The sequence below is a fragment of the Poecilia reticulata genome, chromosome 11 (genome assembly GCF_904066995.2).
Source record: "Poecilia reticulata chromosome 11, P_reticulata-male-v2, whole genome shotgun sequence".
NCBI classification, from domain to species: domain Eukaryota; kingdom Metazoa; phylum Chordata; class Actinopteri; order Cyprinodontiformes; family Poeciliidae; genus Poecilia; species Poecilia reticulata.
Genome location: NC_088840.1, coordinates 1,860,697 through 1,874,985, shown reverse-complemented (window position 1 = coordinate 1,874,985; position 14,289 = coordinate 1,860,697). Strand labels below are relative to the sequence as shown.

The following is a 14,289-nucleotide window of genomic DNA, read 5'->3' as shown; positions in this document are numbered from 1 at the left end:
AGAGACAGGTACCAACTGGACCAGCGGGTTCAGAGACAGTACCGCGGCCGGTACCGCCCCATGATGAAGGGACCTGCGGAAACTCCCTGCATCGGGCTGACATGTTGGCATGTCACCATGTTCTCAGAGTGATTGTGTAACAAAGATCATTTTTCAGGTGATGCAACATAACTTTTTGTTGCATGGTGCTTGCGATACGTGATGGATTTCACAATAAAACACCATCCGAGAACCTTAAACCCTGAATCGGTCTGAGTTAGAGAGAAACTCACTCACCTCACAGCTGACTTTTTATCTAGTTCCTCTAACTTGATCGGTTTTATCGTCAAGTTTGACATGTAATTCCAGTTCCATCTTTCTCGTCGCTTGTGCACTTTTTATTTTGAAGAGTCAACCCACAAAGCCCTCCCTGTGCGCCTCCTGTCGCCTCAGCAGCAGCTGCAGCCCGGCGGCTTGTCGTTGTTCCGTCAGTGAGAGGAAGTGTCAGAAGATTGTTTTGGATCGTGGTAAAGTCAACGGTATGTTTCCTCTCCTCTCTGCTGTTAATGATGTAGAGATTCCTCTGAGCTGGATCTCTGCAGCCGATATGAGTAGCTTCTGCATGATGTAGATCTGGAGCGGGGCGTCAGGACTTCAGGTTTAGTTTTTTGAATGTGTCAACTGAAGCCGTTACATAAAGAGCCTGCTGCCGTTTAAACCGCCGCAGCGAGACAACAAAGATAGTGATGCAGGCAGACAGGATGCTACATTATGAAAAGCTGCAGCTGGTCAGCAGCGGGTTCATGAATGGACCGCATGGAGCAGCTGCTCCACAGCCTGAAGTGTAGCTCACAATTTAGCTTCAGAATGAAGTGGAACCATAGGCGTAGGAAGCGGGGGGTACGGGGGGACATGTCCCCCCCAATATTGTAGAGAGTCACATTCGTGCCCCCAAAAATTTCACCGCAGTTGCGAAGAATTTTAAAATCTTCCACTCGCATGCTTTTATTTTGAAGGCGCACAACAGCGCATTCAGCAGAGCGCTTCCTCCCCCTCCCCCCTCTGAACGGCTCAGAGTAAAGGCAGCAGCAGACGAGTCAGAGAAACTCCGTTTAAATGAGGTAAACTGTCTGTCAGGAATGTTGCCATGAATATCGCTCGTTTATAACATCTTTTGTCAGTTTACTTTTATATATAGAACTAAATCTTTTTGGTTAAGCCGTTTTAATTCTGGAATAGTCACATGTCCAAAATTTTACTACTAACTTTGTTTAAAAGTTAGCTAGTCTAGTCACTGATTTAGAATGAGACTGAAACAGCAGCAAAATTAGCCTTTTTATTATTTAAAGTGAGCAACACCTGATCGTACTGGACCACTTAGCATATATTTATATTATATTATATTATATTATATTATATTATATTATATTATATTATATTATATTATATTATTTAGATATTTAGGAGAACAGCAGTGCTACAATGATGTTGAAGAAAGGTGAAGAAGCTCTGGTGAGATCTTCATTTAGTTTATTGAAATATGTATTAACTGGTTTAAATTTTTAAATAAACGAAACTATTTTATTATGAGAGGAGCAGATCAGGGAAGACAGGAGAACCAGGTGGAGTTTCAGAGTGTGAAGATATAAAAATTATATTAATTAATTATATTAAAAATTATGTTAATTAATAGTCTCTCCTCAGTTTTTCATAACCAACTTGAAAATGATCCATCCAGCCACCGGTCTCCAGTACCTGCTGAACCTGCTGGGTTGCAGCACTGAGTGAGGGGCGGGGGCACACCCTGGACCAGTTACCAGGGCAACAAGGAGATGCAGAACATGACACCATGCACACAGACAGCCCAGCATCCTCAGCGCTCTGACAGCCCAACATCTGGAGCTGTGTGAGGTCAACCAGACTTCTGCTGGTTGAAACTGGTTTCCACTTTCCTTTGTGATCTGATCTGATCTGATCTGCTGATTCCAGTTTTCACCTTTTGTGATTCTTTCATGGAAGCCTGGAAGGAGAAACCATACTGTATCTTCTTTTGATGGAGGCAGCAGTAGTTTTAAATCCAACATGAAGGAAGTGCAGATTCATTCACATATAAAAGCAGAAGATCATTTAACTTTATCTAGTTGTTATTGAGCCCTGCGACAGTCAGGCATCCTGTACAGGGTGACCCCACCTCTTGCCCGAAACGGTCGCTGGAGATAGGCACAGGCACCCCTCCTGACCACACTAGGGACAAGGGTGTAAGAAAATGGATGGATGGATGAATAGATAGTTATTGAACACAAAACATGCATAGAAGTAACTGCAGTTGGTTGGTGTTTAAAAATGGTGGCACAGTTGCGTTGCAGCAACCAAGCTCTGGTCTTTCAGCGTGGAGTTTGCATGCGTTGGTTCTCTCCAAGTCCTCCCACAGTTCAAATACAACTGCTGGGTTCATTGATCTCTCTACGTTGTCCTGGTTGTGTTTTCTGGTGATGAAATCTCAACATGCCCCGCCTCTCGCCCAATCTATGCTGGAGATGGGCACCTTCCCCTAGTCTATAGCCAGGAGAAGCAGATATTGATAATCGATGGGTGTTATCAATATAAATCTTCAGATTGATAAAAAATGCGTAGATGTCTGTGGTTCAACAGATTTATTTTGCATCTGTTGGGTTCAAAAATGTGAACTAATGAAACTCTTCCTCCTCAGTGTTGGATTCCTTTTGGACAGCTCAGAGTTGAAGAGTCAAGATCTCTTTTCCCAGCACCTCTTGTTTTTCCTTCTTTCCTCTACAGGTTGAAGATGTGTGGCATCTGGGCTTTGTTTGGCAGCGATGAGTGTCTGTCGGTTCAGTGCACGTGTGCTATGAAGATTGCTCATCGGGGCCCCGATGCTTTCCGCTTTGAAAATGTCAACGGTTTCACCAACTGCTGCTTCGGCTTCCACCGGCTGGCCATTGTGGACCAGCTGTATGGTATGCAGCCGCTACGAGTCAAGAAGTTCCCTTACTTGTGGCTCTGCTACAACGGAGAGATTTACAACCACCAAGCAGTAAGACAGCTGTGAAACTGATCTGGCTTTTATAAAACCAAGTATTACAAACCAACCAACACAATGGAATCTGAGAACAGACCACAGTTTGCTGAAGCAGTTTGCCCTCCACAGATGCTCCCTCTCAGTAGTTACTATGTTTCATTGCTTCTAATTATACCACAGTCATTGTTGGTGGAACTATAACAAACTGATTAGAACATAAAACCAGCGCATCCTGAGGCACAGAAGGATTTATTTCTTTATTTTATATATTTCTGAAACTCGGTAGCTGTAGACCTGCAGGCTTCATGCAGTCTTCATATTAGTTCAAGAAGAACACTGGGTTACAACAAACAATGTTTTGGAAGTTGTCTGATTTTTTTTTTCAACTGAATTAGGACTATTTGGCACTACTGAATCCAAAAATAACATCCATTTTTCTCAATCAAGTCAGGTTTTTATTCTAATTTGATTTTAGAGAATTTAATCTTCTACAAGGCCTACAATCAGAAGAACAAGTCTAAACTGGCAACTAAACTGGTTGCATTTTTCTGACATTATTAATTCATTTCTTATTCAAAAAAAGGTTTTAGGAGAAAAAAATGTTTTCTATCAGTTTATTAATTAAATATAAACGTGTAAATTGAATAATAAACGCTGATAAACGTACATGTGGATTGAACATCACGTCTTCATTGTGTAAAACTCTCCGTCTCTTTTCTGTCCTGGTGGAATCTCTCCTCCTGCTCATCACTCATTGATCAGATTCTCAGGAAACTGATCCAGATGTGAGAACAAGTCCTGCATTTTGATGCTGATGTTGCTCCATAGTTCAGAAAGTTGACCTGATTGAGCAAAACCAATGTGATTTTTGGATTCAGCTCATCAACATGACACTAAAACAGATGAAAAACCCCAGACAATGTTTTGGTTGTTTACCAGTGTAATTACTAGAGACTTGGAATGAGTTTTTAAGACCAATCAGCTGTACAGTCCAACACATATACATGTGTTGTATGCATATGAAGTATGCAGGCTAGTGGTGAAGTACCCCACCATTAGCCAGTAAAGTAGTGGTTAATGATTCTCATGCCTTGGTCTAACAAGCTAATGGACCCAGACTGGTCTGCTGACTTGCTAAGAATGAAATGTCTTTAAAGTTATACTTCTGGTATTTGTATGCTTTTATATATCAGTGATTCTTGAGAATAGGGACAAAATGGGTTTTAATTTTCCCATAATTTTTTTGTGTTATTTCTCAACCTTATGTATGCAAATATGACAAATAATGTTTTGGAAATGCAAAGATGCTAAGGTACAGGCTCCCAGTCGCAAAATTTTTTTTTTAAATTACATTTTTAATCGACTTGACCTAGAACGTTGTCATCACCATCTGACAAAAATAAGTAAAAAAATCATTTTTAATGACCCTATTAGTGATATTTTTACTCATTTTACAGACAAATGCTTCTCAAGAAACAAAATAAATATTATTTAAAACAAAAAACAACAAAAAGTCCATCTGACTGAGTTGACACTGCATGACGGAGTTGACACAGAACTGAAGGTGGTGACAAACTAGTGAGTAAAATGAAAAACTTAATACATGTGAAGTAATGCAATTTATGTAAAATACATTAAAATGAATTAATTGCACATTTAAGTGAGATTTGACAACAATTTCACTGAAAGAGTCACAAAAACTCTGATGGAGTTGACATCTGACGGAGTTGACGAAATGCCAAACTACCTCAATTTATATGATGTTATTCTGAAGGAGGCCATATTGTAGCTCATCAGGTCCATGAAATCTTTATATTATGCCAAAATTAAGTTTTTATTTCACAAAATTTCATCAAAATTTTGTAAATTGTCAGTTATGGTGTTGACACATCATGGTTGTGACAAACAACTTAGGAATAAAAAGAAGAAAAAAACTAAAGAACAACATAAGCTAACCAGAGCTAGCTAGCTCTCTCAGCAAAGAAAGAGAAAGGAAGCGGTCATGGGGTCCTCAGAAGTTCTGGTGCCCCCCAATAATGCCAGATTTTTTTTACATTCTTTTCATTTCTGACGGTGTTGACAAAAACTAGGGACAAATTTCAATGGAGTTGGAAAATATATAAAAATGATGTTTAATTCAATTTATTGATACCGTTATAATTATTTATATGAATACTTGTACTTAATTGTCATAATATATAATTTTAGTATTTCTTTCATTATTTTAAACTATTATAATGTATTGAGTTCTGCTCCTGGACAAGGGCTTTTACAGGCATCATCCACCGACTACAATGTTTAAAATAAAAAAATATTCAGCAAATACCAGGAAAATATACATTGTTGTGCTCACATGACCCAGGTTAGTTTAGTCAGATATGTGAAAAAATATTTTGTGTATATTTTATTCAAATTTTGTGCTTTATCCAAAGGACCTGTTTTGTCCCTATTCTCAAGAATCACTGATTTATCGGTTGCAGATGGTTTCGGTGGGGTAAATCATAAACTGCCACTTTTTTGTCCTTTCAGCTGAAGACAAAGTTTGACTTTGATTATCAGACTAAAGTAGACGGTGAGGTTCTGCTTCATCTGTACAGCCGCTTTGGGATCCAAAAGATGGCTTCTCTTCTGGATGGAGTGTTTGCTTTCATCCTGCTGGACACAGCCAATAGAAAGGTGTACCTGGGGAGAGACACGTATGGCGTCCGGCCGCTCTTTAAGTTCCTCACCGACGATGGCTTCCTTGCAGTCTGCTCAGAGGCCAAAGGTCCTGGGTTAGCTTAGAACAGCTACCCGAACTAACTGGTGAGGTTGTCTCGTTGAACACGAGTTAACTTGTTCTTCTGATTATAGGCCTTGTAGAAATCACCCACTCCATGGAAACCGCTGCCAGCATCGTTCCCTTCCTCCCCGGCTACTTTGAGGTCTTTGACTTGAAGTTGAACGGCAAAGTTCAGTCGATTCAGTTTGAGCAGTTTCACTGCTGTACCAGAGAGCCGGCTCACGCCTTGTACGACACGGTGGAGGGACTGTCTTCAGGTGAGAAACTTCCTCTACCGGGTTCAGCTTCTGTCATACTATCTATAATCAAACCAATGTGTTGTTCCAGATTTTGGTGAGGAAACGGTGAAACGTAACATCAGAACTCTGTTTGAAAATGCTGTGAGGAAACGCCTTATGGCCCACAGACGCATCGGTTGTCTGCTGTCAGGTAGCTGCTGCTGTTTGAATCAGAAAATGGTGATATTCATCTCATGCATGATGAAACATGCTTGTTGTATTTACTGTACACGGTGCCAGTGTTATTGAGATGATCACTTTTGCTGCTTGAACTGTTTTTTTCCCCCCAGTCTCACTGAAAGCGTCATTTGTTTTAAAGGCACAGATACACTACCTGATGGCCAGTTCTGGGGAAAAAACTTTTGTTTTCTTCTGCTTTTGATTGTTTTCTAGTTTTATACATTAGTACATTTATTTCAGTAACTCCATCACCAAGTGAAACACGTAGATTAGTCAGACTGGTGTTTTAACACCTTTGTTTCTCTTAATGATGACCATTTTCTGCTTACAACTAATGAAAACATGACATTTTAAATTAAAATATTTACATCTGACCAGTAAAAAAATGCAGTTTTACAAACAGAAATGTGGGCTTAATGAAAAGTATGTTTAATACCTGCTTAAAGGTATTTTTAACCTGGCAAATGAAACTCATCAAGATGTATGTTCTAGTTTATTGAATATGACTGTAAATTAAAAAATGTAGTTTAAATGATTATTTCATCCATGAAGGAAAAATGCTTCCCAAAGCTGACTCAGTCTCACTAGACACACCCAGATCAGATCTGATCTTCTGCATCATAGAACATGTCTGACAGTGTGAAACACACTAAAGGTGTATCCACACACCAGCCCTGTTCAGTCCGCTTTAATCCAACTCCAGGTGGCTTGTCTAGAAAGTCCGGTTCATTTGGAAAAGTGTGAATGTGTAGTCGAACTCTGATGCGGACCAAAAAGTTTAACTCTGGTTCTCCTACAAACGTCGGTCTGGGTTCGGGTGAAGTGAACTCTGGTGCGGTTAGAATGTATGTATGAACACCAAGTGAACCAGAGAGCGCTCCAAACGCAGGAAGTGGACTACAGCACAGGGCATTCTGGGTTCTCCAGTAGGACAAAAACACAGCAGCAATTCCACCCCTGAGTGGTTACAAAAACAGAATGGTTTTGTCAAGTCTTGACTAGTCTGACTGACATGCTGACCTTAAACCAGTTAGTAATACCTAAAATGTTGCTGAAATAAAGCAATGCTGGCAGAGTGGGTCAGAATTCCTCCACTCATGGTCAGTTATAGCTGGTAGCTGTTGATGCTAACTAAGAGTGGCACAATTAGCTAATGCTACTAGCTTTACAATGCAATTGATTTTTAATATAGTGTCGGGGTGGCTTGGAGCTTTTTGCCCTTTTAATGACTAAAATCCTAATTTTAAAACAGGTTTTCTGTTTTACTCGGGTAATATTTGTCTTGTGTTCAAATTTATTGATGACCTGAAACTGTAGTGTTTTCAGACTACAGTCAGATGCATTTCATTTCGACAAAAATGAAAGAATCTGTAAGAAAATACTTTTCTCAGTACTGATGGTGTAATAAAATTGACCATTTTTGACCATTTTTTTCTTTGAGAGAATGCATTATTGATCCAACATGGTGGTGGATATGGAGTCATTCCTGTTGTGTCGTCTGATGGCCAGGTGGTCTGGACTCCAGTTTGGTTGCAGCCATGCTGCTGAAGCTGTCCAAAGAGGAGAAGCTGCCATATTCCATTCAGACGTTTTCCATCGGCGCCGAGGACAGTCCTGATGTCATGGCTGCTGAAAAGGTCAGCTTAGCAATTTTTCTACTTAAATCATCTGCAGTTGATTTATGAAAGAAACTTTGGTGTACTCTCCAATTATTGACTATTTAAATTCTGATGATTCCAGTCAGCCGCTGGTTTGTCCTGTGTGTTCTCAGGTGGCTGCTCACATCGGCAGTGAGCACCACAAGGTGGAGTTCATAGCAGAGGAAGGAGTCAAAGCTGTGGAGGATGTCATCTTCCACCTGGAGACCTATGACATCACCACTGTCCGAGCCTCTGTTGGTGAGTGATGACTGGCAGCAGACAGAACCTCCCGACTTTAACCAACAGCTGTCAGACTAAAATGAACATCGATCTTTTATTCTATGAACTACTGACAACATGTCTCTGAAATTCCAAGCAAAAACATAGTATATATTGGCATTAAATGAGAAATGGTCAAAATAACAAAAAAAGATGCATTGCTTTCAGACCTCAAATAATACATAGAAAACAAGTTCATATTCATTTAGAAAGGTCAATATTGATGTTTTAACTCAGGAAGAGTTCAGAAATCTATGGTGGAATAACCAGGAAGTTTTCAATGGGGTTCAGTGCACTGGACTCTTATTTTTTTCCAAAGCCGTATATATATATTATTCTATAAATAAATATGCAATGTGTGTTCAAAAAGGTCAAGATGTTATTTGTTCCGATTTTTGCACGTCTTGTCATTCCTCAATGACAGGACGTGTGCCGATCGATCGGCCACCGATCATAATCGGCCGATTTCCGTGGAAAAGTGTATGATCGGTGATCGCCGATCATACAAACCGATCACGTGCATCTCATTTCTCAGCCTGCCTGTGCAGCTGGTCTCCTCTTGTGATGTGGAACTATAACGCACTGAGTGAATGAGAACGTTTGCGTGTTGCGGCGGAAAATTGAAGCATATGAGGTGAAGCAGGTCAAAATGCATCAACACGACGAATCTAATATGGCATCAAAACAATGCCATACTTGACGGAGTTTGGCTACATCGAGGCTCACTGCAGTAAAATCGACATATGGAGGATCAGATAGCAGGTAAAGCAGCGCACAGCTATAAACACTCACCCGGATTAGCATGATGGTCAGAAAGCTAAACAAATAACCCGCAAAATTATTTAAATCTTCGAGCTGCGGTGTAAGGCGTTGGTTCTGCTCTCGCTGTTGAACCGCTGCTACGCTACAGGTAGTAATATTTCACAGACGGAGCGCCGCTTCTGCTCCACCTGGTAGTGACTCTCACACCGAACCTCTGTTTAAAGCTGCAGCATCTAATCTAAAAAAATACATTTTACATACGTATTAAAACTTTCGCTGTCCTAACATGAGACAGATAATCTCTAAAAAAAATAATCGATCTCCTCTCTGCTCTGCGTAATTGCTCCGCTCAGTCAGAAACAGCCAATCAGAACTAGCAGTAATCAGCTAGCCGCCATGCTATCAGGAAGTTTTCATTCAGTAACTCAGGATTGTTTATTGTAATGGAACCTGTATTTGCCTTTGAATGTTAAGTTCTATACTTGAATTTCTTTGGCTTTGGCAATGTTGAGAGGTTTTATTTTGACTCTTATTATTATTTAGCCTCTTTAGAGCCTTCATATGTTATCAGTCTGTTAAAGATAGTATTATCAATAGCAGTACAATTTGCACAATGCCAGTTTAGTTTTCTTCTTGGAAAAAGTTATTAAAAACAAGTTTTTGTCTAAATTAAGGTGAATTTATTGTTCCTTTTTCCACATGGTGTAACCGGTAGTGTTTATGATAAAAAAAATAATAATTATGTGATCGGTATCGGTGATCGGCCCTCATGGGTGATAGGAATTGGAATCGGCAGGAAAAAACCTGATTGGCACATCTCTACTCAATAGAAATGAGTCAAAAAGCTGCTACAGATCAACCTGAAGTCGGTTTCTGTTTGCAGGGGAATCAACACCCAAACTGCTAATAAAATAACTTGTGGCTGTACATTTCTGCAGCCTGGAAAGTTTACTGATGTGACATTAATGTGCTCACAATCACCACATTCCTCTTTCCACCCGAGCGACTTTTTTGAATTAACCTTAAATCCAGTGAGACGTGGTGAGGTCAGTGAGGTCAGAGGGCGACGGACAGGGTGCTGGCTGCTGCTGTCCAACCACTCCTTAATGTCATATTGTAATAATGACTTTTCCATGAATGCCTTCAAACAGCAGTAAAAGAAAACTTGCTAAGATTAAGGTTCTGTTTCCTCCGCTGCAGGGATGTACTTGGTATCGAAGTACATCAGGGAGAAGACGGACAGCGTGGTGATCTTCTCTGGAGAGGGCTCTGATGAGCTGACTCAGGGTTACCTTTACTTCCACAAGGTAGGTTCTCCAGGAAGCTGCCCGTTACACCATCAGCCTCCAGCTCTGCTCCTCTGCCTAACAACTGCATGTTGAGATTTCTGAAGTGTCTCAGGCGAAGTTCATCATTCAGCTCAGATATGCTTAACTTGTGATTGATGTTTGTACTAAAGTAGCAGTCACTTCAGTTCCACTGAATAGAAATCATCACAATCCAGTCCAGAGTCATGTTATGTTGTAACCAGAAGTATTATTAGTGACTCAGTTGTCGTATTTTTATTTACTGTTTGAATCTCCAGTATTTATAAAAAGTATTCACCGCCTTTATGTTTTACCCTTTTATTGCTTTTACAAATGAATCATGATCAACAAAATGTGACTATTTTTGACAAAAAGAAATACAGAAAAGACTTTCTGACATCAAAGTGAAAATTAACTTGTACAAAAATAATGATGGTTAAAGAAAAAGAAATACCATAAAATAAGTGACTGTATAAATATTCCCTCCTTCCAGTCAGTATTTGGTATTTGCCCCTCTGGCTCCGTCCCAGCAGGGAGTCTGTGTGGATCGCTCTCAGTCATTCTGCTCATCTGGACGCTGCACTTTTCCTCCATTCTTCCTGCTGAACTCCTCCAGCTCTGTCAGGTCAGCTGTGAACAGGTCTGGACTTTGACTAGGCCACTCCAGAACCTCCCCTTTGTTGTTTTCAGACCGTCTTTGTGTATCTTTAGCTGGAAGCTTCGGTTCGTTGTCCTGCTGGATGATAAATGTTCTCTGAAGCCGAAGCTCTCCGGAAGATGGAACCTAACTGTTTGATTTCCCAGCATTCGTTTGACCTTTGACCTTCCCAAACCCTTCAGGATCTGCTGCTCAGAAGCATCACCACAGCATGATGCTGCCACCATCATATTTCACTGCAGGGTTGTTGTGTTTGTGGTGATGTGCAGTGTTGTTGTCCTCTACAAACAGCACCTTAATAAAAAAAATCTCATCAGACCAGAGAAGTTTCTTCCTCCTGACCTTGGAGTCTCTTCCCACAGGCCTTTAGGTAAACAAACTCTAGTCCAGCCTTGATGTGAGTTTTCCTCATCAGTGACGTCCTCATCGCCTCTCTCCCATAAAGCTCTGACTGGTGAAGAACCAACGGTCGTCTGCAGAGTTTCTCCATCTCAGCTGCTACAGCTTGGAGCTTCTTCAGCGTAGTCATGGCAACCTGGTGTCCTCTCTCACTAGTCTCCTTCATGTAGACTGGTCCTCAGGTTGGGAGGAAAACCTGATCAAAGCAGATTTACACATGAACCACTTTTTTCGTGTCTTGATGATTTAACTGAACTCCAGGAGATGTTCTGGACTTTAGAGTTTTTTTTTTATCCATCCTCTGACTTATACTATTCAATTACGTTTTCTCCATTATTTTCTTAGAAATCAGTTTTACTCTGGCATTAAATGTTTTTGGGGGGGTTTTCTCCAAAAAGTCAGATTTTGTTGTCATGATGGCCTAAAAATTGCTAATAAAAGGTTAAAGCATCCAAGGGGGTGAATAGTTTTTATAGCCAATGTAACTAGCAGAGCTGTGAAGAGAGGATGTCAAATTCAGCTCAGTCTTTGCTAACTGGACTTTTTCCACCTCCAGGCTCCAAGTGCCAAAGCAGGAGCAGAGGACAGCGTCCGCCTCTTAAAGGAGCTCTACCTGTTCGATGTTCTTCGTGCTGATCGGACCACCGCCGCACACGGGTAAGACCTGCCACACCCCCACCGGCTACAACTCCACACTGGAACCATTTAGATAAACAATGAGCTGACTTTATGCTAACTGAACATAGCATCCAATCAGTGTAGCAACAGCTGGTTATAGTCGTCTCCATCAAACACTCTGCAGTTCTGGGCAAAAAGAATAAGGGGATGTGCTTAAAGGGACAGTATTATGTTTTTTCCAGGCACACTATGCTACCTTCAGTTGTTATAAAAATGCTGTAAATATCAATCTGTCTCTTTTGGCCTGTCTAGTATAAAATGGAATAATTCTTCTTTATCAGCTGACTTCTTCATGGGACTCCAGTCCACATGCATGAAAAGCATGTAATTAGCATGTCATTCTAACTAGTTGAATGAAAACAGTTAATAGTAACACATCTGTTTTTTCAGCTTGGAGCTCAGAGTGCCTTTCTTGGACCACAGATTCACAGCCTACTACCTTTCCCTTCCTGAGGAGATGAGAACTCCTAAGGTCAGCTCCTCAGATGTTCCGTTCTGTGTAGCAGAACAATCACTCTGCTGCTGCATTGATGAAGCTGCTTGACCTGTGTGTGCAGGACGGAGTGGAGAAACACCTCCTCAGGGACTCTTTCAAAGGCCTGAACTTGATTCCTGATGAGATCCTGTGGAGACGGAAGGAAGCCTTCAGTGATGGTATGATGTCTGAGAAGAAGTCCTGGTACAACTACCTGCAGGAACATCTGGACTCTGTGGTACGTGTGGATCTAGCAACGCCAACAGTGAACCAGGCTAAAGCTAATGAACAGCATCAGGATTCACTTCACATCACCAGCATCATTTTTAAATGGTCTGGAAAAGGAAATGTTTGCTAAACTCACTGCTGTCTTACATTTCTCATCATTTTCACAAGATAAAATCTGCTATGATTTGTGTTAGTTGGACCAATCCCTGCTTTAGTCACTACGTTCTGTCTGCTCTGTGGCCGCTCTTGTCAAGTAAACATGTTCTAAAATGGCTGGTTCTGTTTGGGTAGGGGTGTCCACAGTGGGTCCTGGAGGGCCGGCATCCTGCATGTTTTAGTTCTCTCCCTGGTGGTAGTAACAACCTTTTCAGCATGTCATTATTCTTCTTAGGCCTTCTAACACGCCATCATTTGATTCAGGTGTGTTAAACCAGGGAGAGAACTAAAACATGCAGGATGCCGGACCTCCAGGACCCACTTTGGACACCGCTGTGTTTGGGGGATTGTTATAGAAACCCTGGAGATTGTTCCTACATAGGAGGATGCCTCATAAAGTGAAAAACATCAAACATTCTTCTTCTAGAGACAGCAATATTGCAACATGCTATCTTCAGTCAGAGGCTTCTGTAGCAGGCCTGTAATACAGACCACTACAGGATATTGGTCCTGCCCACAGCCACCAAGCACAACTGTAGAAACCTGATAATATATGAGCTACAGCAGCATTTAACAGGCTCATCCTCTGCCTGCGAGGCGAGTGAATCCTCAACAGGAAGTAGTTTCTGAACCTGTGGCCGGCCCATACTCTAACCGGTCTGGTGTTCTCCCCAGGTCAATGACAGCCAGATGGAGAAGGCTGAGCAGACTTTCCCACACAACCCCCCCAGGACCAAAGAGGCCTACTACTACAGACAGGTGTTTGAGAAGTTCTTCCCAGGCCGGGCCCAGTGGCTGTCCCATTACTGGATGCCTTGTTGGATCAGCGCCACTGACCCGTCAGCGCGGACCCTGTCCATCTACAAGCCTGACAAACACCAGTGATTGGCCGGAGCGTCTGTGTTTCTGCCTACGAAGATGTCAGGCTGTTATGGCTGTCAGAGGTCAGCTGGAAACTGAGCTGACTTTGGGACTCCACATTGTCTCTGCCTTCAGTCCACAGCTGTATAAGCAGCCCATGATCCTGTGTAGAAGCTCTAAGACAGCTTCAGCCTTCAGATTTTATTTTTCTACAATTTGTTGCTAGCGCTCTGAGGAACAGCGTGGTGGTCTCCGTTAATCCATCTGAACCTAGACGCATCCGACTCGCCCTCTGTTGGTGTGGAGCTCTTGGCAGCTCTGCAGCGTTCGGTTTGTCTGATGATCACCACAGGAGGTCCGATAAATAAAAAGCAAACTCCATGAAACGCCTCAGGGTCCTCTGTCAGGCTCTAGTTCTTTGTCATGCTGAGCATTTCTCCCCACAAGTTGCTTCAAAAGCTTAAGAAATATAAAACAATCTAAACACATCCATCCATCCATCCATCCATCCATCCATCCATCCATCCATCCATCCATCCATCCATCCATCCATCCATCCATCCATCCATCCATCCATCCATCCATCCATC

The 14,289-nt window shown here is 41.6% G+C and overlaps 1 protein-coding gene across 3 annotated transcripts; it reads left to right on the top strand.

Moving 5' to 3' along the window:
* Positions 1-385: 385 nt before the first annotated feature.
* asns (asparagine synthetase) lies at positions 386-14,085 on the top strand. Of its 3 annotated transcripts, none has more exons than XM_008421236.3 (12): positions 386-518; positions 2,776-3,031; positions 5,546-5,783; positions 5,870-6,055; positions 6,126-6,227; positions 7,766-7,893; positions 8,028-8,154; positions 10,138-10,244; positions 11,858-11,958; positions 12,370-12,451; positions 12,537-12,692; positions 13,514-14,085. In XM_008421236.3, exons 2-12 carry the CDS (start codon positions 2,783-2,785, stop codon positions 13,721-13,723), a joined length of 1,686 nt encoding a protein of 561 aa, XP_008419458.1. In that variant the 5' UTR covers positions 386-518; positions 2,776-2,782; the 3' UTR covers positions 13,724-14,085. The 3 variants fall into 3 exon arrangements, with proteins under 3 accessions (XP_008419458.1, XP_008419457.1, XP_008419459.3); XM_008421235.3 differs by lacking the exon at positions 386-518 and adding an exon at positions 977-1,100; XM_008421237.3 differs by lacking the exon at positions 386-518 and having other exon boundaries at positions 2,815-2,954.
* Positions 14,086-14,289: the final 204 nt, after the last annotated feature.